The following is a 24603-nucleotide window of genomic DNA, read 5'->3' on the forward strand; positions in this document are numbered from 1 at the left end:
TTAATTGAGGAATTCATGGAGTGCTGGGTCATGAAAATATTTTTTTTTTAAAGAAATTGCTAAGAAACCCTAGCCCTTCAACAAAACTCCATAGAAAATGAATGCGGGTCACTTGTGACCCATGTTATGCATTAGAGGGGGTTTCAATAGCTCATGCATCAAAGGGTTAAGGACATCAATTTTCTTTGTGAATGAATTATGTATTGTAAACAAATAAATGTTTTCCTTAAAATACAGGGGTCATAAGTATTGGAACGCCCATGTTAAATTCCCATAGAGGATTTTATTTTTATTTTTAAAGGCCAGTTATTTCATGGATTCAGGACACTATGCACCCTGATTAAGTCCCCTTGGCCTTTGGAATTAAAATAACCCCACATGCTATTCGCCCTGACTTATATCCTACAGTGCCCTCCAAAAGTATTGGAACACGTGCTTAAAGTTAAATATAAAATCATCTTTTGAAAATTGATCTTAATGCCTTAAATGAAACAATGAGGAAATATTCAACCTTTAAGGACATCAACTTTCTTTGTGGATGAATAATGACCTATAATTAGACCTATAGTTAGCTAGGTTGTTAGGGTCAAATCTAGTTTTTTTGAGGGATGGCTTCATAACATCTTAAACGACTGTGGCACATGCCCTAATAGCATTGAATTGTTTAAAATCCTAATCAACATGACTCCTAACCTTGTTTGAAAGATTGCAGAAGCTACAGTAGTTTAGCTAGGTTGAATGGTGGCCATCTTGCTTTACCCAGCACTGTCCGAGCGAGATGTGTCAAAAATATATATTCTGAAGGTGGAGCTCTGTAGAGAAAACTGTGAGCAAACAATGAGAAAACAGTGATTGTGTTATTAATCTTATAGTCAAGTCAAGTCACATATATTTATATAGCACACTTAAACACAATGTAAGGTGCTCACAGAAATAAAATACAGTAATAAAAACAAAAATATAAAAGACAAAATTAAATATAACTGCAAGCAGCAATGAAGGGGCCAAGCAGTAGGCCAGAGTAACCACGACAACTCAACGCTGTTAGCTCAATGCTGCAATGAGACATATGGCCATAAGCAGTCAAAGCAAGTTTCATGCCTAACACGTCAAAAGTTACAAGCCAACTTGCATTTTTGCTAATTGCAGGTATCCTAAAGGTCAAAGGTCACCAAATGTCTTGGGCGTCCTCATGATAGGGTCACGAGTCCATTTACTTAGTTTGGTTTTGATAGATGAAAAGGTTGCTGAGATATGAGCTCCCTTCCTGTTTGGCGGCTTCGCACCCCAGAGGTCAAAGGTCACCAAATGTCTTGGGCGTCCTCCTGATAGGGTTACGAGTCAATATACTAGGTTTGGTTTTGATAGAAGCAAAGATAGCTTAGATATATGCTCACTTCCTGTTTGGCGGCTTCGCACCCCGGTGTTCAAAGGTCACCAAACTGCTTGGCTGTCCTCCCGATGGGATCACAAGTCCATATACCAAGTTTGGTTTTGATAGATGCAAAGGTTGCTGAGATATGTGCTCACTTCCTGTTTGGCGGCTTAGCCACCAATTTCGATTGGCTGCGACAGGCAAACACTTCAGTCAATTGTTACAGAATTCAATGCAGTGACAAGGCGTGGTCTGAAGATGGTCTGTGCCAATTTTGGTGAGGATCAGATGAAATTTGTGACCTTCGAAAATGTATTAGTGTTAGAGGTGGGCATAGATTAATTGTTTTAATCTAGATTAATCTCGCTGTAATCTTGACATTAATCTAGATTAATCTAGATTAATTTTGGGTGCACCAGCACAAAATTTAGGTGCATCCACATTTTTCATTCCATCGCCTTTAACGCTAAAAGGTCACCTTTTTATTGCTGTCCTTTTATATTATGATTTTTTAACAACAAAAAGCCTAGAAAAAGCTTGAAACACAATAAAATAATATTTTCTTTACAAAATGATATAAGCCTACGATAGGCTACTGAAATTTCTGATATTCATGACAGCACACTTTATGCAGATTGTAGCCTACTATTCATAGGCCTATTACAACTCTGCCTCTTTAATTCAGCTGTCTGCTTGAAACCTCAAAATGTAAACAAAGTAGCATAGTTGGCTAGTTTATCATAGTTTACTGGTTGGACTGTTCAGTTTCCCCACGTGTGTTTACTGTAAGTTTCAATGTGGGCTAATACTTTTTCTCCTTTCGAACTTTGGAGTTGGAAAACATTGGTACTATTGAGATTATCATCCAACCCATGCAAGAGTGACTTGAATGTAAGAGTTTTAATCAACTTTCTGCAGCAATGATGCTAGCCGGAATTTATATTAATTTAGCTAACGTCTTCTATATGCATCATTGCTTTCACGATTGTGAATGTTTTATTTGGATTAAATGTGCATGTCGAGGGGCGGGTCGCGAGTGTCCATTGAGCGCGCACGGGAGGGAGAGGGAGAGCAAGAGAAAGCGGGCCAAGGAGAGGGGGATTACTTCTATACTGTTTTGTAAAGTTGCAACAGTCTACAATGACAACTTGTGAAAGAAAGCAGCCGAGCAGCGTTAGGTGCACCAGTGCGACCTAGACTTCTTTCAGGTGCACTCTTAAACATTTGGCGCTCGCGTTAAAATATCAAGGTGAAGGTGATCATAGCTTGCGTGGTATAGACCTAGCTCCCAGCCCAACGTTGAGAATAGATTAACGCCGATATTTTTTTTATCGCCCGATAAGAGTTGCACGTTAACGCAGCACGTTAACGCCGATAACGGCCCACCCCTAATTAGTGTTTTTGATTAAATCCAATATGGCAGCCGAATCAATTACGTTGATGTCATGAGTTGCCATCTGTCGACATAAGGATCTTCCACAGTATTACCAGACTCCACAAGTCCATAGTAATTCTAAGCACAACAGCTGATACAGGCCAAAAGGCATGTTTCTGATTTATAGCGCCCCCTAGAGGTCAAAGGTCACCAGATTTCTTGAGCCTCCTCCTGATGGGGTCATCAGTCCATCTATTAAGTTTGCTTTTGATACATGCAAGGGTTGCTGAGATATGAGCTCACTTCCTGTTTGGCGGCTTCGCTGCTTGGCCACTAATAAATACAAATACTAAAAAGAGACAAAATGTACACTAACGTTAAAATTAAAGTTTGCATTGAAATGAATGTCCGTCAGTCCTACGCTTGTTTGATATTGTTCAATTCATAAATGAGGGTCAATTTGTCTACCAGTAGCATGAAAGAAGATTTGGTCTTGGGGGTCCCCCTACAGTTGAGAAGCGCAATAATAAAGGAAATGTATGCTTCTTTTTCAACAAACTATAAACATAATTCCGATACAATATAGAGGGAATGCACTGACAGCAGTCTGTAGTAAGAGAGCTCCAAATTCCTGTAAGTAGACTATCTATTCATACTCCATTCCATTTTGATGCCTGCAATAAGACCTCCTCAGAGTGCAGCAGAAGTTAAATTCAGAATTGATGTGTCAAAATTGAGCATGTAGTGCTGCTGTTTTTGTATTGCCTCCTGGAAGTGATGAGCAAAATGGTTTTGTTAAATGTGATTGAGGAAATGTATGGTACTGCAATTATTGCATGTGTTCTCTCTTTTTGCTGAATTGTGCTAGTTATGGCATTTACCTTTATCTAGATTTAACCAAGTAAATGATGATGCACACTTGACTTACATGATGTCTGTTTTGTGTTGCTTGTCTGTACTGTGTGACTGTGTGTGTGTTTACTTCTCTGTGTGTAAGTGTGTATTTAAATGTTTTTGTGTGTGTGTGTGCGTGCGTGTGTGTGTGTGTGTGTGTGTGTGTGCATGCACAGGGGATTTGTGCAACAGTGTCAGCGTTGTGAATCTGCTGCTAGTGCCGACTCTGCTCACAGAGCCAATGCTTCCCTGGATAGAGTCGTGAATCTTGGAGTGAGACTTTTAAGTGACAGACTTTTTGAACATATTAGGGTAAGTGATTATGATATGCTAGAAAAATATTACCTGAGTAAATAACATCATTAGCAACTTTGTAAAACAGCTTAAAAGGGAACTCAGGTCGAACAACAACCTAGGGTCTATTGTTTGAGGATAACGAGTGTAAATTTTCATTTTAGACCAAAACAACAATGATAGGTGCAGTTTTTAATAAAACTAGAATAATACAGAATATGCAACTGAGTTAACTACAAAGACTACAAATTAGACAAAAAGTGAAAGTAAAAGTTCCACTTTTCATGAAATTTGCTGTACATGGTTATGGTTATGGTTATGGTATTTGGCAGACACTTTTTGTCCAAAGCGACATACAAATAAAAACAGAACGATAATTAATTTAACAATTTGAAAATTGGTTAGACTACATTAGGGAGAATAGCAATAATAACTAGAAAATGTAATTCCATGGAAGGAATTACCATTGCATGTAAATGTAAAAAGGTTGCTGTGTAAAACATTGTATTTGTTAAAAAGACAACATATGACACAGTAGGCTAGAATAGATAAGTAATTAGCCTAACCCATTTACAGTTCCACTGAAATTACTTGAAGGATTTAATTACTTAAAAAGTGATTTATGAAAATGACAATTGTGGACAGTATGCCCTATTTTGGAAAATAACTCTTCATTTATTAGAATAAAAGACTGAAATTAAGTTGCCAACTTCAAACGAGTTGCAAGCGCTGACATTTTAGTAGGCTACTGAAGTTCATCTACAGTGAAACGACTGGTAGGATAGCTAGCTTACACACATATCTACACTGCAGGTAAAAAGTACATAGGCTAAGAGCTTAGACCCCATTGGAATATGGAATACAATCTCTATCAATGATGATGCAGCAACAGGTAGGCCTAGGAAACTATAGCAAATGTAACGTTAGCTTATGGTAGGATATTTTAATGTGCACAAACATATTACATGATGAGCTAGTGCAGGGCTATTAAACTCAGGGGCCGCATAAAATAAGACGCCGCAAAATAATTGTATCCAAAAATGTTTGATAAAGTCAGAGCAAAAAATTAAATTCAATTGAATTTTATACAGTGACGATGTCAGTAGCCTATGTCAACAAACACTGGAATAGAAACTAAGAATATACTATCCATATCCAAAAAAAATCTTCTCAGACAGGTGATAGGCTGCCACACAAACTTCAATACGTCAAGTATTTGAAAACACCCAGTCTAACCATATTTCATAGGCATGATGTCTGATAGCTGCCATATCTTGCATCAGTGGGAAAATTGCAGTGTTGATTTAACTAGCCTACTTCAAGATAATTAGGCTGATACGTGCTTCAAACAGTAGCCTACATCTCTCAAATATAATTAGCGTTGAATTTAAAGAAAAAGTAATGCCAGCTCTGCCTCTGTGTAGCCTACTGTATCTATTTCACGAGTTCTTTCTGCCAACTAAACTTCGAGCCTGCGCAAATAAATCCCATTCCCGAGTGGAGTGAAGATGGCTCTGTCTAAAGCTAAGAAACGTCTAATTGACAAGGAGAATCGTTCATTTTACCCTCTGCAACAAGTACGAGACTTTCATGTTTATTGTGCAATGAATCCATTACTGTGATGAAGGAATGTCAAGAGGCACTTCTCAAACCACAGCTCCTTTTCCACTAACTTTCCCGAGGGCTCGGAGGAACGGAGACCAGATTCACTTTTGATTTGTGCAGGCGGTAAAAAAATCAAAAATCGTGAAATTGCCTAGGCTAGAAGCAGAGCTGGCATTAGGCCTACTTTTTCTTTGAATTCAACGCTAATTATCATTGTGTAGTGATATGTGCTGTGTTCTCTGAGTGAAGACAACTGGAGGAATTAGTCTGACAAATAGGGGCTGGCCGACAGTGCGCTACTCGCCAAAATCTATGCTCACCCATCAAAGCGAGTTCATTCTCATGACGAGACACGCGGACCACAGGAAATTTTAACCGGGCCGCATCTGGCCCGCGGGCCGCTAGTTGAAGGCCTGCTAGTGCCTATGTGTTTCCAAGTGTATGATTATCCTATTAGGAATGTACAATAAGCTGTTAACAAAGGTTTTGAATTTGTGAATGATACCGAAATCCCCTTTAAATGATTGCCTGGCTGGCTAAGTCAAGTGCCTAAACGAAACCGGTGCCTTTTCACTTTGATATTTTCTTTAAAAATCATGTAGAACAAGCCATATTTTAAGACATCCACATGATATAAGACATGTACTGTATGACCTGCATATAAAAGTATTTTCCCACCTCAGGCATAAATCCCTATTAATATTTTCCTTTTTATTGTGGCCCAGGCGGGGGGTTTTTTACCACCCCATAACAGACAAGATGCGCTCTATTTTAGACATAATACATACATTGAATTCAGAACATTTCATGTTTTCCTGTCATAAAAATGTCCTTAATTTGATATTAAAAGTTACAAATTTGTTTTTTTAATTGGAGATTTGCAGAATTTAGATTCTAATCTTCAAACTATGAATTCCGCATGCCCATTGATTGGTGTTTTGAACAATATTGGCTATTTTACTCCCTATTTTCAAATTAAAGTTCCATGTGTATATAGGCCCACTTCACCACACGATGATCAAACATTTATTTATAGGCTATTTCACTCTCTAGTATTGTCATGTTACGGGGTAGTAAAATCCTGTTACGGGGTGGTTAAGAACAATAATTTAACAATAATTTAACAACAATTTGATTAATTTTGGGCATGTATTTGTAATTTTTATGAATTGTGTAATGTAAATGACAATGGCCGCGTTTCCCAAATGCGATCTTTCTTAAGGACTTAAGAAGGCTCCAAAGAAGGAATCGCTAAGAAGGAGCGCTAAGATACGGGTGTTTCCCAAACGCGTTCTTAACTGCCTTCTTAGGAGAACCTTAAGATCAAGCCAAAGAAGCCTTAACGAGAGCTGTTCACCTCGGTGGTGCTGAAACTGAATCAATCGATGCCAGGCAAATCGATCACCCACCCCTCTATAAGCGCACAAGTCACACACAGCGCCCCGTGTTCCCCCTACAGGTGCAATTAGGCTACTCATGTATCGTGCGTGCGTGCGTGTGTGTGTGTGTGTGTGTGTGTGTGTGTGTGCAGGCCCGAGTGGCTAATCGGGAGATTCGGGAGGATTCCATTAACGTGGGGCATTAACATTAAGGGGCCATTAACGTTTTGGGCCGGTGTGAATATCGTGAGCTTAAACATATTTCTGAATTGAATTGTTTCTGAAGATAATTTGCTGTGCCCTTGCGGCACTTCTGCAGCCTGGGCTGTGCGGTCGCGGCTTCTTACGTCTGCCAGAAAACTCAAACTAACTGATAAAACAGGGTGATTATCAATATAGCCTAGGTCTATTTTTTATTAGCTCAGGCCATTCTTATATTAACTCATGCAAGACGCATCCCATCTCTCTTATAGATAGTGTGGTAGTAGGCATGTGATGTAGGCTAGTCTACTTTATTAATATCCGAGAAGATGTAACCCTCCAGCCCATGTGGCCTGCGAGTGGGGTGCACATATGCATTAATGTAAACCGGACTTTTACATCGCGGACTTTGGCAACGCCTAGAGTACTGCAGGTGAAGCCTCATTGGATTAGGTTCTTAGTTCAATTACATCTGTTTCCTTGATATCCGTGGAATGCCACAGGGTTGTATGTGTGTATGTGTATGTGTATGTGAAGTATTATAAACTCATATGCAGATGTTTAAACGTGTAGTTCAATATTATTTTTTTAAGTCTATGTTTCTTGCGCCAGTGGTCCACAGCCACGAGTGCATTGCAACATTGAACTTTGTTTTATTGTTTAAAAAAGTGGAGGATACATTTCCCTGACGCAGCTTGATCACTAAAGCCTAGAAATCTAGGTGCCCCTAGCGGCAGGCTATGATCACTGAGCATTTGATCGCTAAGAAGGCTGTTAAGAGTGTGTCAGCTCGATCTTACGTTTCCTTCTTAGTGAAAGATCTTCTTAAGCTAAGAGCGACTCTGGGAAACACATTTTTCTTTCACAGCGTTCTTAAGAGCGCTCCAAAGAAGATCTTGGCGTTAAGAGCTTCTTAACGTGTTTGGGAAACGCGGTCATTGACAACCACTCTCCATTTCCCTTCCCACCCCCTCTACATTCCCCTTACCACCCCGTAACGATACAAAATGTTACGGGGTGGTATGTTACGGGGTGGTAAATTTCATCCCAAAATGACTGCAGCTAGCACTGTTATTGACTAGCTAAGCTAGCAAGTATACTATTCACTTAAATTTCTTTCACTTTACATTACAGTTAAAAAAAAACCTACATTTAAAAGTTTTCGGTAACACTATAATAACTACACACGATTCATCATTTATTAAGCAATTTATTAAGCATTTGTTACTTATTAGTTAATGGTTTGTTCATCATTAGTAATTTATTGTTCATGCATAATTCATCATCAGTAAAGCATTTGTTCACAAAGTTATGAATGGTTTGTTCATAGTAAATAAAACAAATGTTTGTAAATACATGGTTTTTACCTTATAAATAATTAAACAACCAATACAATAACAATAAATGAAATCATCTCCCTATTATGAACCAGTTACAAACTATTAGTAAATGCTTTGATCATCGTTTGTAAAGTATTACTCCTATGTTAATTCTCATACTGTAATTCATGATTAACTCAGGAGTTACAAGTGGTTAGTTAATGATATTTGTGAGCTCATCTAAAGTGAGGACTGTATATGCCTTGCTACATATTTACAAATGAGTTATAAAGGTTACAGTTGCATTTATTCATTTAGCAGACACTTTCATCCAAAGAGAGCAAGGCCACAATGGTTGCACCGGGGATTGAACCCTCAATTCTCAGGCTAACAGCATGCTAGCCCAATGCCTTATCCACTACACACCTTATCCCTGCCCATTGCTATTGTAGTTATAAATTCAGAAATATTAAACAGATGCGCGTGTTTGCTATGAACAAACATTTATAATTGTGTATACGCATGATTTACAGATGTGTTAATTAGGAATTATGCTTTAAAATTAAGAACACAGCATTTAATAACATGCTTAACAGTGTGTAATAGAAGACACTCTTGCACTCTTGCACTCAGTTCGGTTTTTAACTGAGCGGATGTTATGTTCTTCACTTCACAACAAACAACAAACAATCAATAAACACCAGAGTAAAGTGACAATGTTTTTATAGGTTAACTTCACTTCAGACAATTATTTACTTGTATGCTTTAACTCTCTAACTATTGTATCAACGCGCTGCTTAGTGCTACATCAAATGTAGTCATACGCATAACAGGAAAGTAGTCCTCTGAAAACTACTAAAAGTAGATCCCATCGCAGAGGTACTGTAGTGGTTAAGGAGCAGGGCTATCATTCTGTCGCCTGTTCAGTTGGGGGTTCGATTCCCAGCTTCTGTGGTTGTGTTTAATTTAATTGACGTTTATGTCGCTCTGGATAAAATTGTCAGCTTAATGAATGAATGTGATTGTAGTATTTACAACTTATTTGCAAATGTGTAGCAAGGCATAAAAAGTCCTCACTTTAGATGAGCTCACAAAAATCATTAACTAACCACTTGTAACTCCTGAGTTAATCATGAATTATAGTATTAGGAAGTGGTTTATAAAACATGTATTCACATCCTTACTAATCATTAGTGCATATGTAACAACTGTTAAATAATGAATAGTATTTCATTAACAAAATGTTATTAAATAATAGCAACAATTTATACATATTTTAGAAATAGGCTTATTCACTATGAACAAACAATCATAACTTTGTGAACAAATGCTTAAGTGATGATAAATTATGCATGAACAATTAATCACTAATGATGAACAAACCATTAACTAATAGTTAACAAATGCTCAATAGATGATGAATCGTGTATAGTTATTATAAAGTGTTACCAAGTTTTCCTATCTATTATGCGTTACGGGGTGGTAAGGTTAAGCTTAACGGACCCTATCTAACTACCTAAAAGAGCAAATAAATCATATCAAATTGTGTGGGAACATGCCTGCTTGAGACCTTGGCTCCTGCAAAGGTTTGAGTGATGTCATCTGTTGTCTGTGATGTCAATTAAAGAAACAGTGTCTTTGTAATAGCCAGAACATGTAAGCGTTACGGGGTGGGATGTAAAACTGCGGGACGGGCATAAATTATGATTTTTATATGGGAAATCATACTTTTATTTAAAAAAAACATAGCGTATAGTATCAAGACCATATTGTTAATCATGATATTAATTTTGGGTATTAATTAATATCTTAGGTGCAAATTCCATGTGTGACTTTCCGGACATGGGGAAATTGGCCATGTCCTTGGTAAAAATGACTAAAAAGTGTAGGATTTATATTTACAAAGACATTGAAATATGTATTATGTAATTCATAACACTTAAATTGACAGGTTTGCTCATTTGAAATACATTTTGACACATTTTTACTTTGTTGAGAGCTCATGAAATAGACCGGACGCAAAAGGCACCGGTTTCGTAGAATGACCCTACTGCTTGCTAACAACAGCAACAAACATGAGAATGATAGCAATGTAGTTTGTAGCCTAGTACTGTAGAAACGACTGTGAGAAGAAGGCTTAAACCTAAATGGTGCAACTCACATGTCTGTCAGGTTGGACTTCACTTTGGACGCTGAGTTAAGACTGGAGTGGCGTAAGCCCTGTGGGTGCAACCGGACCCAACGTTAGACGTCAGCCTTGAGCTGATTGTTTGACTTTAGCTAAATATAGTGCTTACGTGTAGGTTTGATTGTCTTTAACGATTGATAACGTCACTAAAGCTAACCGGTTACTGTAACGATAAGCATATCAATGTAGGCTACTGCAGGAGACAAGACGCTGTGGCATGGTTTCAATGTTAGATTGCATCTTCTAGTCACTATAAAAGTTTAAAGCGGAGTGGAGGATATGAAGGTCAGGATCTTGTAACAGCTGTACAGCTTAATGAGCACTACGTAACAATACATCCTTGCCGCCAAAGCGTCTCAACGTTAACTCTATGGGAGTTTTTAACTCTTTTATCGTAAATATCTCAAAAAGTATAAAGTTCACAAATGTGAAAAATACATAGAACAAATCTCTGTTTCAAGACCTTTGTAGGAGTGCTTGAATGACGTCAAACGGTTCAGTGGTTCTAGAGCCTTTGATCGTTGATTTTGGTCGGAAGAAGAATAATAACGTTAAGAAGAACAGGGATAACAGCAATAATAGTGAAGCAAAAAATCCTAGGGGGCCCTACCGACCAGTGTTCATCACAATTATGTAGGCTATAAATTGTCTGAAACCAACAAAAAATGTATTCAATTAATCCTTTTTTATTCTAAATGTTCCAAACATGAAACAATCTTGTCATTTTGAAAGTATACATGTAAAGAATAATACATAAATAAATAACTTAAAGAACAATAAAATATTATAAATAACTTTAAAAGATTAAAGATCATATAATATCATATAAACTTAAAACAAAATAGTATGGAAGTGAAATAGTGTTATTGGGGTCCTATACCCAAAATAGTATATAATTTCTCTGTATGAACTCTGTTTTGTCTCCCCTTTCAATGTTGTGAGTGGGCACTACACAAGGCACAAGGCACAAGGCTACAATAATTTTGCCATTGATGGATAGTTTAGCATGGAGAATGAATTATTATAATGACTTCTTTGGATAAAATCTAACTTACTTTCATTATTAAATAGGCTACTTGGTTGACCCATCTTCTGACAAAGTTACAATGTTAATTTTTTGCCTAGAAGAAATACTAGTATGCAGAGTGAGAAGCGAACTACAGGAGTTGGAGCTTTGGAAAAATAGTTGGGCCTATAAAGAGGAATGGAAGGAAAATCTTACCCATTTTCATAAATGCAAAGCCTGTGTATCTGTAATATTATACCTCACTACAAAATGCAGCGGCTCCTTCAAAGTGGCCTATCTGCTCCAAACAGAAGCACAAAAGCACAATAGTGAAGCGCTGGCCAAGGGCTATGCACAGCTAGGATCTATTCTAGTGAGTTCTGGTATTGTTTCTCATATTGATCTAGATCTATCTAAATTAATCTGGATTAGTAACCTAGATTTATGTTACTGCTTGACTGATAGCTTCTGAAAAATACTTATTTTTCTCTGTCAACATCTGAAGCCCTTCTTCGACAAACTGGTGAAAAGGAAGTGGCTGAATAATCCAAGTGTGTTTGAGCCAATAGAGACGAGTATCAGAGAGCACTTCAGGGGCTTCAACAAGATGGCCAGTCCACCTTACCAGGCACTGTGCTCACTGTTATTCATCATATTTCATATTTCCACTACACACAGACATACATTTCACAACCTTTTCATTTGAATAAGATTTATGCTGTATGTTTGATTCATATTTTAAACTGTCCCTTCAATTTCTGTTTTTATGAACTTGCTGTAGCTCCTTGTGGCTGATGTGCACAGGCAAGTGATGCTAGAGTATCTTCGTGCTCTTATGCGTGGAAGGATCATCTGCACATCACAGAAGATGAGGCATAAGATGGCAGGTCGACTGCGTGATGAAGGAAAACAACTTAAAATGGTCTTTGAAGATATGGTTAGTACACTTGTCATAAAAGTCACATTTTGGATGACTTTATTAAAGGGATAGTTCAGGTTTTTACATGATGCATTCAATAATTCTGAAATTGCGCCAGAAAACAGACATTTTATATACATATCTGCCCGTTACAGATGTTTCATTTTCAGGTTCATATAGTAGCTTTCATGATTCTTTGAGATATAGAGATCGCTAAGACATGTGACCAAAGTCATCAAAACACAAAGAATTATGGGTAGGTTTGGCTCGCCTGATGCCAGCCCATGTAAACTAGTGTTCTGGGTCTATGATCTAGCATGATAATAATGAAAACTAAGCGTGAAAAAATTGTGTGAAAAACAGAACATAATCTCGCGCTTCCTTACTGCTGCTATCCATGCCATTCCTCGCCTTTTTGTCACCTCTGAAACATGACGATTATTTTTCCACGCTGGAAAATGATAAAAGATAAGCTTCATGTTATTGAATTTTATAACACAGCAGGTAAACGGCATTTCAACAACTGCACTTAGTTGTTCCCGCACGTCAGTAAAACAACTTAAGTTTTGGGCCACCGATTCCCAAAATGCGTTGCGTTTTACGTCACGTTCTCAATCTCTATAGGCCTACTGGAGAGGAAAAGGCTACAATGGTTTTAAAATATAGGCTGATGGCCCAGGTTCTTAAAGGGATATTCCGCCATTTTTGGAAATACGCTCATTCTCCATCTCCCCTCGAGCAAAACAATCGATATTTACCATTCTGTGAGTCTGGCGATACATCTTTTAGCTTCAGCCTAGCATAGATCATTGAATCGGATTAGACCATTAGCTTCTCGCCTGCTAGCTTCATGTTTAAAGAGACCCTATGCAACTTTCTGCAGGAAACGATCGCTCCTTGTTTACATCTGGAAGTCTGAGACGAAGAACCACGCTTGCAATTTATATATTTAAATATAGCCTATACATGTATAAATATACACGCTAAAGCTGTCGGGGACGCTCTGCAGAGAAAATGCAAGCATAAAACGAGCGAAAACAAAAAACGAAACCGAAACCAGAGATGAAATCGCCAATCCTGCATAGTTCCTCTTTAAAAGTGACTAAGATTTCTGGTAATTTTCCATTTAAAACGTGTCTCCTCTCAAGTTAGAAAGTGCAATAAGACCAACTGAAAATGAAACCTGCCGTTTTTCTAGGCTGATTTGACATGGAACTACACTCTCATCTGGCGTAATAATCCAGGCAACTTGCAAACGTACCATAGGCGCAGTGATATTGTACGCAGCATCTGAAAATAGCCCATAGACAACAAGCAGTAGTAGTGCCAGTAGTTTGCAAGTTGCCTTGATTATTACGCCAGATGAGAGTGTAGTTCCATGTCAAATCAGCCTAGAAAAAACGCCAGGTTTCATTTTCAGGTCTTATTGCACTTTCTAACTTGAGAGGAGACACGTTTTAAATGGGAAAATTACCAGAAATCTTAGTCACTTTTAAACATGAAGCTAGCAGGCGAGAAGCTAATGGTCTAATCCGATTCAATGATCTATGCTAGGCTGAAGATAAAAGTTGTATCGCCAGACTCTCAGAATGGCTGGATGAACGGGGACAAGGTAAATATCGATTGTTTTGCTCGAGGGGAGGTGGAAAATGAGCGTATTTCCAAAAATGGCAGAATATCCCTTTGAGAACATGTAGGGAAGTAAAAGATAAATGAATGAAGCAAGTTATGCTAATCAACATGGAAAAATAAACAACTCATGTTTGTATGTCAAGATAAATGGTCATTTAACAATGAGCCTACTCATAGCCTACTTCAATTTCAATTTAATGTCGCTTATAGAGCGCCAATACATTACACATGTCTCAAGGCGCTTTACAGAGTGTTAGACATTCAAAGAGAGCCCATGAGTAACAGGGGCAAGGAAAAACTCCCTAGAATTGGAGATACATATAGGAAGAAACCTCAGACAGACCCACGACTCAAGGGCCCAACCCATCTGCCTTGGGTCAGTTACAGTACAGTCATTTGTAGTTTGAAAGTTACAATGAGAATGAACGTTCAAATAGTCCAGTGTAGGGAATAAATTGTCCATTAGTAATCCATTAGTTATTTCGGAAGGTGATGGGTCGCTGAGATCCGAGGGCCAAAGATTCGGGCAGGGAACCACAGCAGGCGATGGTAGGGCAGTCATAGGGATGTGACTTCAGGTGTGATGAGGGACAGGCACAGAGATGGTTGATGGCTGGTAATGGTTTACCTCACAGGTGAGGTATAGGGGAAAGGGAAGAGAAATAGAGTGTGTTAGTATTACTGTAAGTCATATTAAGTATTAATAAGTATATCAATGGTGATATAAATGGTTATACTATAGAGGGTTTACAAAACGCTTTTACACACCTCTTTTGTGGGGACAGGTGCGTAGGAATAGGTTACCCAGTTAAACCCGAAGAGGCATCCCGCACATCGTCCACCACGTATGCAAACATCCACCCATCCACCACGCACGCAACATCCACCCACCCACAATGCCCCCCCCCCCCAATGCCTCCCCCCCAGGCGAACCCACACACCACCCCCGAACCGCGCGTCGGAGCAGCATGGCTGAGCATGGCCAGCCAGAGTCCGCCCACAGGCAGCGCCACCCATCCGCAGACAACCCCCCACCACCATCCGCGAGCAGAGAGAACGGGGCCCGCGCCAGCCCCACCCCAACCACAACACCGCGCGAACACACACTACGGCCCGACCAGGACACACAATCTGATCCGCCCCGCCGCCCAGGCCCCCTGGTAGCAGCGCCCCCAGAGCAAAAGTCCAGAATGCTTCATGTCTTTGGACGTGTCATCCTGTCATCCTGTTGACAGGGTCGGGAGGCGTAGGGAGGCGATGTAGTGTAATTAAAATCGTTAAAATCATTGGACATTGGTGTAATGTAATTAAAATCGTTAAAACCATTGGACTTCCACTCTAGAAACACCACCCCAAGAAGGCCCGGGCTGCAAGCCCAATACAATGCCGCAACATAGCCCTCCCCTCCGCCATCCACTCCCAGCAATCCCACCTCCCCCGTCCCCCCCATCCCACAAAATGCACAGCCGTGCACATCTGATCAGACCGCATGCCCCAGCCAGACCGCCAATATACGTCCACGCAGAGCCACTGCCGTATGGAGCCGACACGAACCCCACCCCCCCCCCCCCCATCTACAGACGGCGACGGGAGGCCCCCCGCGGACGAGCAATGTCACTCGCGAACGGACCCCGACCGGCCCAGAGCACCCAGCCACACCACCCGGGCGCGCAGCCCAGACATGATGCGCAAGCCCACCCGGGGAAGGCCCATGACCGAAACGGCGCAATTGGACAAAAGCCCGCATGCGCAGTGAATGAACAAATGCCCGCACGCGCAACAGACAGCACACGGGACCCTCCCCCCCAAGCTACACTATAGAGGACAGGACAAGGAGGGAAGGAAAGAGGGAGAGTTGAGAGAGACAGAGGGAGAGGGGAGAAGAGGAGTTGTACGGCATGCCACATAAGAAGTCCATGACAGCGCAATGCTAAAGCAGCATAACTAAGGCATGGTGGAGGGTGGTCAGCACCAGCTCAGGTGTGGTCAGTAGCCACCATGGGATGCATGACTGGGGCACCAGTCACACAAGCCCACAGCAGAGGTGGTCCGTTCCAGTAAGACCTACTCATTGCTGGCATAGGCCTACATAAATATTTGTTAGCTATTGCACTTAAGTTCAGAAAGACAACTATTAACTTCCACTTTCGCATCTGCAGTGGCGCTATGAATCCCATAAACTCTTCAAATCGGATGACCTGGGTTCATTTTAGTGCTTTGACTGAAATTCAGTTATTACCTCCACCAAGGAGGTTATGTTTTCGCCGGGGTTTGTTTGTTTATCTGTCTGTCTGTTTGTCTGTCTGACTGTTAGCAAGATAACTCAAAAAGTAATGGATGGATTTCAATGAAATTTTCAGGGAAGGTCAGAAATGACTCAAGGAGGAAACGATTAAGTTTTGGGAGTGATCCATAAACCACCACGTCGCCATACCATGCCATTACACCACTAAGCGAAAAACATAAACGGCTCCGGAATCCCGACGGTGTTCCGGATCACTCCCAAAATGTAATTTCTTGGGTCATTTCTGACCGTCCCTGAAAATTTCATCAAAATCCATCCATTTGAGTGATCTTGCTAACAGGCAGACAAACAGACAAACAAACCCCGGTGAAAACATAACCTCCTTGGCGGAGGTAAAAAGATCCATTAAGATGATTTTATATCCCTCTTTTTCATGTATGAACCTAACTGTACATTATGTTAAAATGCTTAAATGATAATAGCTTAAATGTTACTCTGTTGCGGTAAGTTGCTTTGGATAAACGTGAAATGTAAATGTACATTCACTCACAGGATCTTCATGTTTTTGTTTGCGCCTCTTAGGAATCACCGTCGTCATGGCTTGATAATGCCATTCCTCACTTATCAGAGATCATCCTGTTAGAAGATACACCTTCCATCCAGATGGAAGTAGGCATCCTGGTGCGTGAATTCCCTGATATGCGGTAAGGATTGTGTAATGCACTCTGATCAAAAGAAAACAACTTTTAAAATGTGGGTTGGGTTTATCTTAATCTCAATTTATATAATTTATATATATAATTTTTGGATATAACAGATATAGCCTACCAAACTCCAAGACGAGTCATGGTAGAGTAAGTTAAGCACCCAGCCAATTAAACATGACCAAGGAAAAAGTGTCAACTCACGATGCCATGCCATGGTAGGCTACCTAAATCATAGAAGTTAACGTTACTGGACAGTGGACACTCATCTTTTCTATTACACCAGAAATATTTGTCTTTACCTTTGTTCGTTTTTTGAACATTTAAGTTATTTAATGAAAACATGATGTATCCTTGAACTATGCTTGACTCTTTTCCTAAAACCGAATGAAACCTAATTATGTTCACGTACATCTTAAAGTGACAGGCACTCAATTAGACCTACACACCACCCCTGTAATATCATTACAGTGTAATCAATATGAAGTATTCAGTTTACTGAATATTTTAAGCTATAAGTAATTATGCAGATCCTAAAATGCTATAAATTGATAACAAAATGTATACAAATTCTGAATTCAAAATATGAAATAGAAACAAGACAAGCCATTTTCTGTGTGTGTAGGGTTTGAGCAGAGACTATGATTGCCACTGCTGTGAATGATCTGTATCCTGCTTAAGGCAAGAAGGTTTTCAAGGAAATTTCATAGTGCTCCTAAATTTTTTTCTGTGCTCCTAAACTTTTTCATTTAGGAGCACCTGTGCTCCTAGTGAAAAAGCTTAGCGTACAGCCCTGGTTAGGTGTGTTTTTTCCTGTCCTCGGGTCGGGTCGGATTTGGGTCAAGATTCGAACATATTTTTGCGGGTCGGGTTGGATCTCCTGAAGAATCGGGCGGGTTTTTTTTTTTTAAAAAAGCCCACCCGCGCAACACTACTAGACATGTCTAACTTGCTTCTTAGGATACCCCACTGGTCTAAAGACGAAGTCAGATGGAAGCCTACTTTCAGAAGATTTCGAGCGGTAGCCTACTTATAGGCTAAACCACAGGTCTAGATTTCCCAGAATTCCCCACAGGTCTAGATTTCCCAGAATTCGCCACTAGGTGTATTCAAATAAATTAATAAGGGAGGAGACTGTGTACAAAAATAAAGCACTTTTATTTCCTGGAGTTGTTGGTCACGGTATGACAGCTGGAAGGAGATGTGTAGCCTACTTAAGCCATACTATTACGAGCACCAAGTTGTATTCAGTTTAAGGTATCCACTAGGCTGGGTGAACCCTACCTGAACTTCTGGGGAATTAATGTTCAATCTTAAAAGATTGAGTTTAGTATGTTGAAAACCAGACTAGGTATCCACTACACAACTAGGCTAAAGCAAACACTCAAAAAGAATAACTTCAAATGGGTGATTCAACCCCCAAAAGGGCACACAAATAATGAAGATAAAAGGGAAGCAAAGAAAATAATAAACCTCACCAAGAAAATATAAAGAAAACAAACACAAATTGGAGGTGGTTTCACACAATGTAGCCTAGTAGTATGTGGATTAAACTAAAGAGCCATTTACAGTAAAACAAGTTAAAGTTGTTTACAGTAGGCCTACAGTGTTCTGCACAGTGAATCCTTGGGGATTCTTGCGTGTTGTAGCCTACGCAGGAATTCGTTTATCTTGTCAACACATTCCTTCATTTCCCTCCGGTCCACGCCAGGGAAATGTCGCTTCAGTGTGCCAACCACGAAGCTCTTCAAGTTGTGAGGCAGTGCTCGTTTACTCTAGAACCATTCCAGTTTGTGGTTTTGCTCCATGCCTGGTAGTTCTCCTCCGAGATAATGTGCCTGAAGAGCAGGCATCCATATCTTCCCACTTGGCCGTGGCTCTGTCGAAGGAGTCTAGCATGGTCTTCTGGTCCAAAAAAAACTTGATTGCTTCTTTCATTTTATAAATGGACTAGGCTACAACTGCAAGTGACGTGACTTTACGTTACCCACCTAGCATGGTTTGTTTATTAGCCTGTTAGCTAGTTGGTTGGTTAGTTGACAATCACACTTACTGCCAGCTCTTGTGTGAGTAGGAGCACAGCACAAGTTAACCCAACATAAAGGTAATTACCACGCGGTTTACATCGCTCTCTGTTATTACAAAAATATGTAAAGCCAGTTTAGCAAATTGCCGTTTTGATCAGTTGGAGATGAAGCACCCAAACTGGTGACGTCAAATGCTACTGTAGCTAGGATACTGTAGTTCGTTATCACCATGTTACAAACAAACTCAAAACAATTAGTTTTGGGGCCTGGGGAAAAGTGGGCGGGGCTAGGACCGTCAGGAGTTTCAGTTAGTTGCAGGAGGGGAGTAGCGTTTGTCCAATGTGTGCATCATTTTTCGAAATCTGTCACGTTCTAATGTTTATTGGAACCATATATTTTGCTAGATGGTAAGCAATTGCCTCTGTTATTGCCTTATTACCTCCGCCAATAAGGAGGTTATGTTTTCATCGGGCTTGTTTGTCTGTTTAGTAGCAAGATAACTAAATGACGTTTTCAGGAAACGTCTGAAATGACCCAAGAACGAAACGATTACATTTTGGGAGTGATTCGGATCACGGGTCTGGATCCAGGAGGCGCGGACGTCTGCGCTCTCGGAGTGTTTATGTAGGCTACTGTTATGTGGGTATGGCGTTGCATTGTGCAAGGTGTCCGTAGCATAATAGATGTCTGCGTCGTTGAACAACTTTCGGACCTCTTGGCTTGTAGCCTACAACTTCATCATATTGCTTGATTTTGTTGGTAAAGATTTGTGGTGTAACCTCGCAGTGCTGCACCGAGGGAAAGGCATAGGCTACCTTGCAAATCACACGAGACACCCTCGTCAAGTCAAGTCAAATTTATTTATAAAGCGCATTATTGTAGGCTATATGTATTCTTGTTTGAATCCAAAATACATCCACACCACTGAATGAGAGCCTTTATCGGAACGAGTCTCGTCACTAGTAGGCTACCTTGCTTTCATCAATAGCCTATCCATTTTGTTTATCTCCTGTCGCACTAGTTTGTCGATGTTGCAGCATTAGGCGTGTTCAAGTTCAACTCCAAATGACCTCTTGCAGCAGCGAGAGCTGCCAGTGGCAGCAGGGGAGGGGATACAAACGCTGCTATGAAGTTGTACACGCTCTACTTCCCGTAGTGTAGACTTGACCATGTGACGAATCACGAGGCACGGACCCGCACGGACCCTTGTGGATATGAGGAGGCATCTAAACACCTGCACATACGTCAGGGATGTAAAAGCCAATTGGGGCAAAGTCCTGACGTCATGAAGGCAGGGTCTAGGCTCTGCTGCGCTCCGCAGTACCTCTAGAGCTGCTGCTCTGCTGCTGAGCAGCCGCCTGGCCACGCCTTGCTCCCGCGATAAGTTGAGGCCATGTGATACCGACTGCCGAGTTGAAAACACACCCATCTAGACCATCGTGGACAGATTTTTAACCATGTGCATCTTGTGCTGCGCAGTTTTTGTGCTGCGCAGCCATCTTGAACGCGCCTATTTGCTGCTACAGCTGGACTCTCCGAACTACCGCGTTTTCCACAAGTGAAACACGTGGCTAAAAGGTGCTTTGTCATTGGCTGAGGGTGAAGCCCTGAGCTTTGTGAGAAGAGAACCGGGAAGGAAGAGCAGCGCTTGGGAGCGTTTTAAAAGTTTAAAACTCACAGAAGAAATTAGCGTTTGTGATGCATGAATTAAATGACTCATTAAATTAAATGTGAATCGAAATCAATGAAAAATTAAATCGCACACATGGGTGAATCGAGATCGCGATTTTATAACGATTTATCGTGCAGGCCTAAAACCCACCCACATGTGAAGTTTGTGCCAGAACTGCAAGCAAAAAGACAGGCAACCAAACGCGAGAGCCAGAATCGCAACTGAATAAGCAGCAAACAAACGAATGATGTAGTTGTAAATTATTATTATTATTATTGTAAACCAAAAGACAACCTATTCAAACAGTTAAAGACATTTATTTTGCAACTACACAAATAATTTGTTTGCAAGTTTTGATTTTTTTTCTTTTACTTTATTTTTTTTGTTTCGATTTTGTAATCGGTATCCATTTAAACTCCATAGATAGCCCATCAACTCCTTTTTGGAGCAGACAAGAAAGCGCGGCTTGGTCTAGTGAATGGAACATTATGTCTTGCCACCAGCCTTGACAATGTTGAGCATGTGTTTCCATTGTGACACTGAAAAAAAAGATTACTGCTACCACACAAGTATTTTAAATGAACAGATACAATGTTATATCTATGAGTATTATTCATTCATTGTAGTTATGAAGTTGTGTTGAATCACAACCACAAAATGACTGTTTGTATCACAAATATTAGGCATACTATTGCTGAAGGATCTGTGCCAGCTGTACCAACATAGCCACATAGCCACACACACACACACACACACACACACACACACACACACAGTTACTGTAGGTGTTGCTCATGTTGTTGCCTTTCTGCTGCTGAGATAGTAGCAAAGTCTATACTGTTGTTTTCAAAAGCATATCTATATTCCCTGAGTGCCCTTACACTTCAATACCTACTTTATTCCATCAACCTCCTATGATAACACAAGCATGTTAACTACGTAGTCCTGAATTCTGAAACCTAGACATGTAACTATGAGGATACTGCATATTGTTTGAAGTAGAATAAGCCATACAACATAAGATGGGCCCCCGCAGAAAACAACACTAGTGTTTAAGAAATGGATGATGTTACTCCTGTAATGAAACATCTCTGATGTCCCGTTTCCTCCTCCATATAGCTCATAATGATCATTCACAGTCCTGAGACATTATGGACTACATACTGTACATATGACAACTATGACAAGTCATGCCTTGTTTTTTAGAACAGGTGTGTGAAATCCATGAAGGGTAATTGTAATACAGTGCAATACATATTGATCATTATGTACATACGCTACTGGCAGCTTTTTGGAGGTGTTAGGGCATGGCCTTGGGCTAAGCAAGGCATCACTCAGTAGAACTGTGACAGCGGTCACACAGATCCTGTTGCAGCTCACAGACAGGGTGACCTTCGTGACTACACCAGACGACATCACCCAAGTCAGTGGTGGGTTCTATGCCAGTACTGCACAACATGGCCCTTCAGGTTGACGTCCCACTGCCAGATGATGTGGAGATGTTGGTGGAAGAGGTTATTCCAGCATCTATAGTGCAAACCTTCCTGATGGCCTGGAAGCATGCCGGGAAATAGTTGCTTACATGTTTGGACCCCTGTTTCACATATGTTCCTCATGAGGCATGACATCAAAATACATAGATAGGTCACAAAGCAAAAGCAAGAAGTTACATTAGTGAAATTCATGTCATCCTTTCACACTAACCACAGCACAACTGCTACACACAACTATACACACAATATTCTCACTTAGCCTATCCAACGAGCCTCATAGGTATACATGTACATGAAGTTATACAATTACTTGAAAGTTGCTCTTTAAAGTTCTCCAAGTGAGAGGCTATTCAAGTTGACAGTTGTATGCTCTGAGTGTAGCCTATATGTTGTCTACATCATTTCATTATTTAAAGTAATTTACCTATGTTCAAAGGTAAAAAAAACTACAGTGATTTCTACATTTTACCCATTGAACATTGCTTGGTACCAGTGGATAATAAAATGAATCACCCTCATGTCACAGGCGAACTTCCCTAGCACTTTCCGAGTAAGTCTCGAACCTGCAATGTCGACCACGTCAAGCTCACACTATTCCCTATGCCACTGCCCGGTCTCACTCTCGCTAGATAGATCAGATAGATTACACAGATCGTTATGTGTAGGCTACTATAATCATGTGCATCATCTAAAGACACTTAACATACGACTACAATGTAACGTTAACATACGATTACAATGTAACGTTAACTTCTCATAACAATTACAGGCTCACTTAGCATTAGGCTACAAACAAATTCACGAATAACAACAACACAGATAACTGCGGTCGCAGTGGGGCAATTGCTCTGTCACTGAGTTTGAGTTCTGAGTTTAACACATTTTTAAACTCGGTGGTGACGCAAGAAGTCACGTGACGACTTAAGCTCCATTGCTGTGTCATATGCACCTGTGGTTTAACTTGCTGCTGCGTTTTGGGTTTTACCTTGATCTCAATTGCTGTGTCTTCAAGGAAATTCAAATCACCCACTAGAGGGCGCATTTAGTGCGTGTTAGTCTAATCTCGAAAGGGACATACGGTAGACTAAACCATAGTTTGCAGGATAGCTAGATAGGGGACAGCTTACGCTTCATAACCGACACACACACACACACACACACACACACACTGTTGGCTAGTTTGGACTTATACAACATACACTACAATAAAGGCTACAAGATAGCAGTTGCTTAACGAGTATTCGTAAAATAAATAGCCAAACGCAGGTAGATCATACCATCAACCCTCAATCATGGTCTTTATTTAGGCTACTTAGGCTGCGCAAAGCAAAGGCCTTTATTTGAGGCAGACTTACAGGCAGGAATTATGTTATGCGTTTTATTGTGAGACCAGAGAGGTAGGCTAAAAGCAGTTCTCGGTTTAGTTTACTTTTGGACTGTTTGGTGATGTTGCTAAATGTTTGACTGTAAGACTGATGGGCACTGAAATATGGGGGGTATTTCAAGGTTCACTATTAAGTTTCATGTTGTTGAAAGGGATTTCCACCCGCTGTTTGCGGGAGGCACTTTGATTCGCTTTCATTCATTGACTGTGCGCTGAGTTTTTTTTAATTATCGGTAGGCCTACTTATATGAAACATAGAAGGTAAATTCTCATTTGACCATGCTATGCAGTTAACCGAAATGGTTAGTCTCCACAGTAAGCCCCTTCTTCAAATTGAGCCTGGTGGCTGCACCGATGAGTTATTATGCATACAGCCGGGCCATCTCGCTACAACATTGCGACATACGTTGTTATGCAAACCATTTGAGAGTTTAGAGCTGTAGGTTAACATCAGAAACAGCAATATTATATAAGAAAAGAATGTTATTAGTAATATGACTTGAAAACGTCTGCCCCTATCTGACACATTAACATGCACTTCACAGGCATTAAAGACAGTAACTTGTGACATTATGTAGCCTACACTGCACAGATGCATTTTGCCTGTTTAGGCAGACAAAATAGCCTACGTAGTCTTACCCACATCGATTCGTAAAGGCTGGAATGCGCACAGAGCCATGGAAAACGAGTGGAATGTGGGCGTACTGCCCTGCATAGTTTGTCCATAGTTGGGCTGAAGTGTGGCGATTAATAAGCTATTATTTTTGCTGTTCTAAGGGCGCTGACATTATGTCCAGCTAGTTTAAAATGAGCGGCTACAGGACTGCGCTCATCCCCAGTCCTGATGGTGCTCCTGTGCTCACTCATCCTAGTTAGAAGTGCTCGTGTTGT

The 24603-nt window shown here is 40.4% G+C and overlaps 1 protein-coding gene across 3 annotated transcripts in view; it reads left to right on the forward strand.

The window, feature by feature from the left end:
* The window catches only part of exoc3l2b (exocyst complex component 3-like 2b), a 114247-nt gene that overhangs the window by 86129 nt on the left and 3515 nt on the right, over positions 1-24603 (forward strand). For 2 of the 3 annotated variants that reach the window (XM_062552361.1, XM_062552360.1), the window contains exons 9-12: positions 3821-3956; positions 12142-12264; positions 12418-12573; positions 17015-17136. In XM_062552361.1, the coding sequence (XP_062408345.1) occupies positions 3821-3956; positions 12142-12264; positions 12418-12573; positions 17015-17136 (537 nt within the window). The remainder of the gene's footprint in view (positions 1-3820; positions 3957-12141; positions 12265-12417; positions 12574-17014; positions 17137-24603) is intronic. The other variant, XM_062552362.1, reaches the window with a different exon arrangement.

The sequence above is a fragment of the Sardina pilchardus genome, chromosome 13 (genome assembly GCF_963854185.1).
Source record: "Sardina pilchardus chromosome 13, fSarPil1.1, whole genome shotgun sequence".
Lineage (NCBI taxonomy): Eukaryota > Metazoa > Chordata > Actinopteri > Clupeiformes > Clupeidae > Sardina > Sardina pilchardus.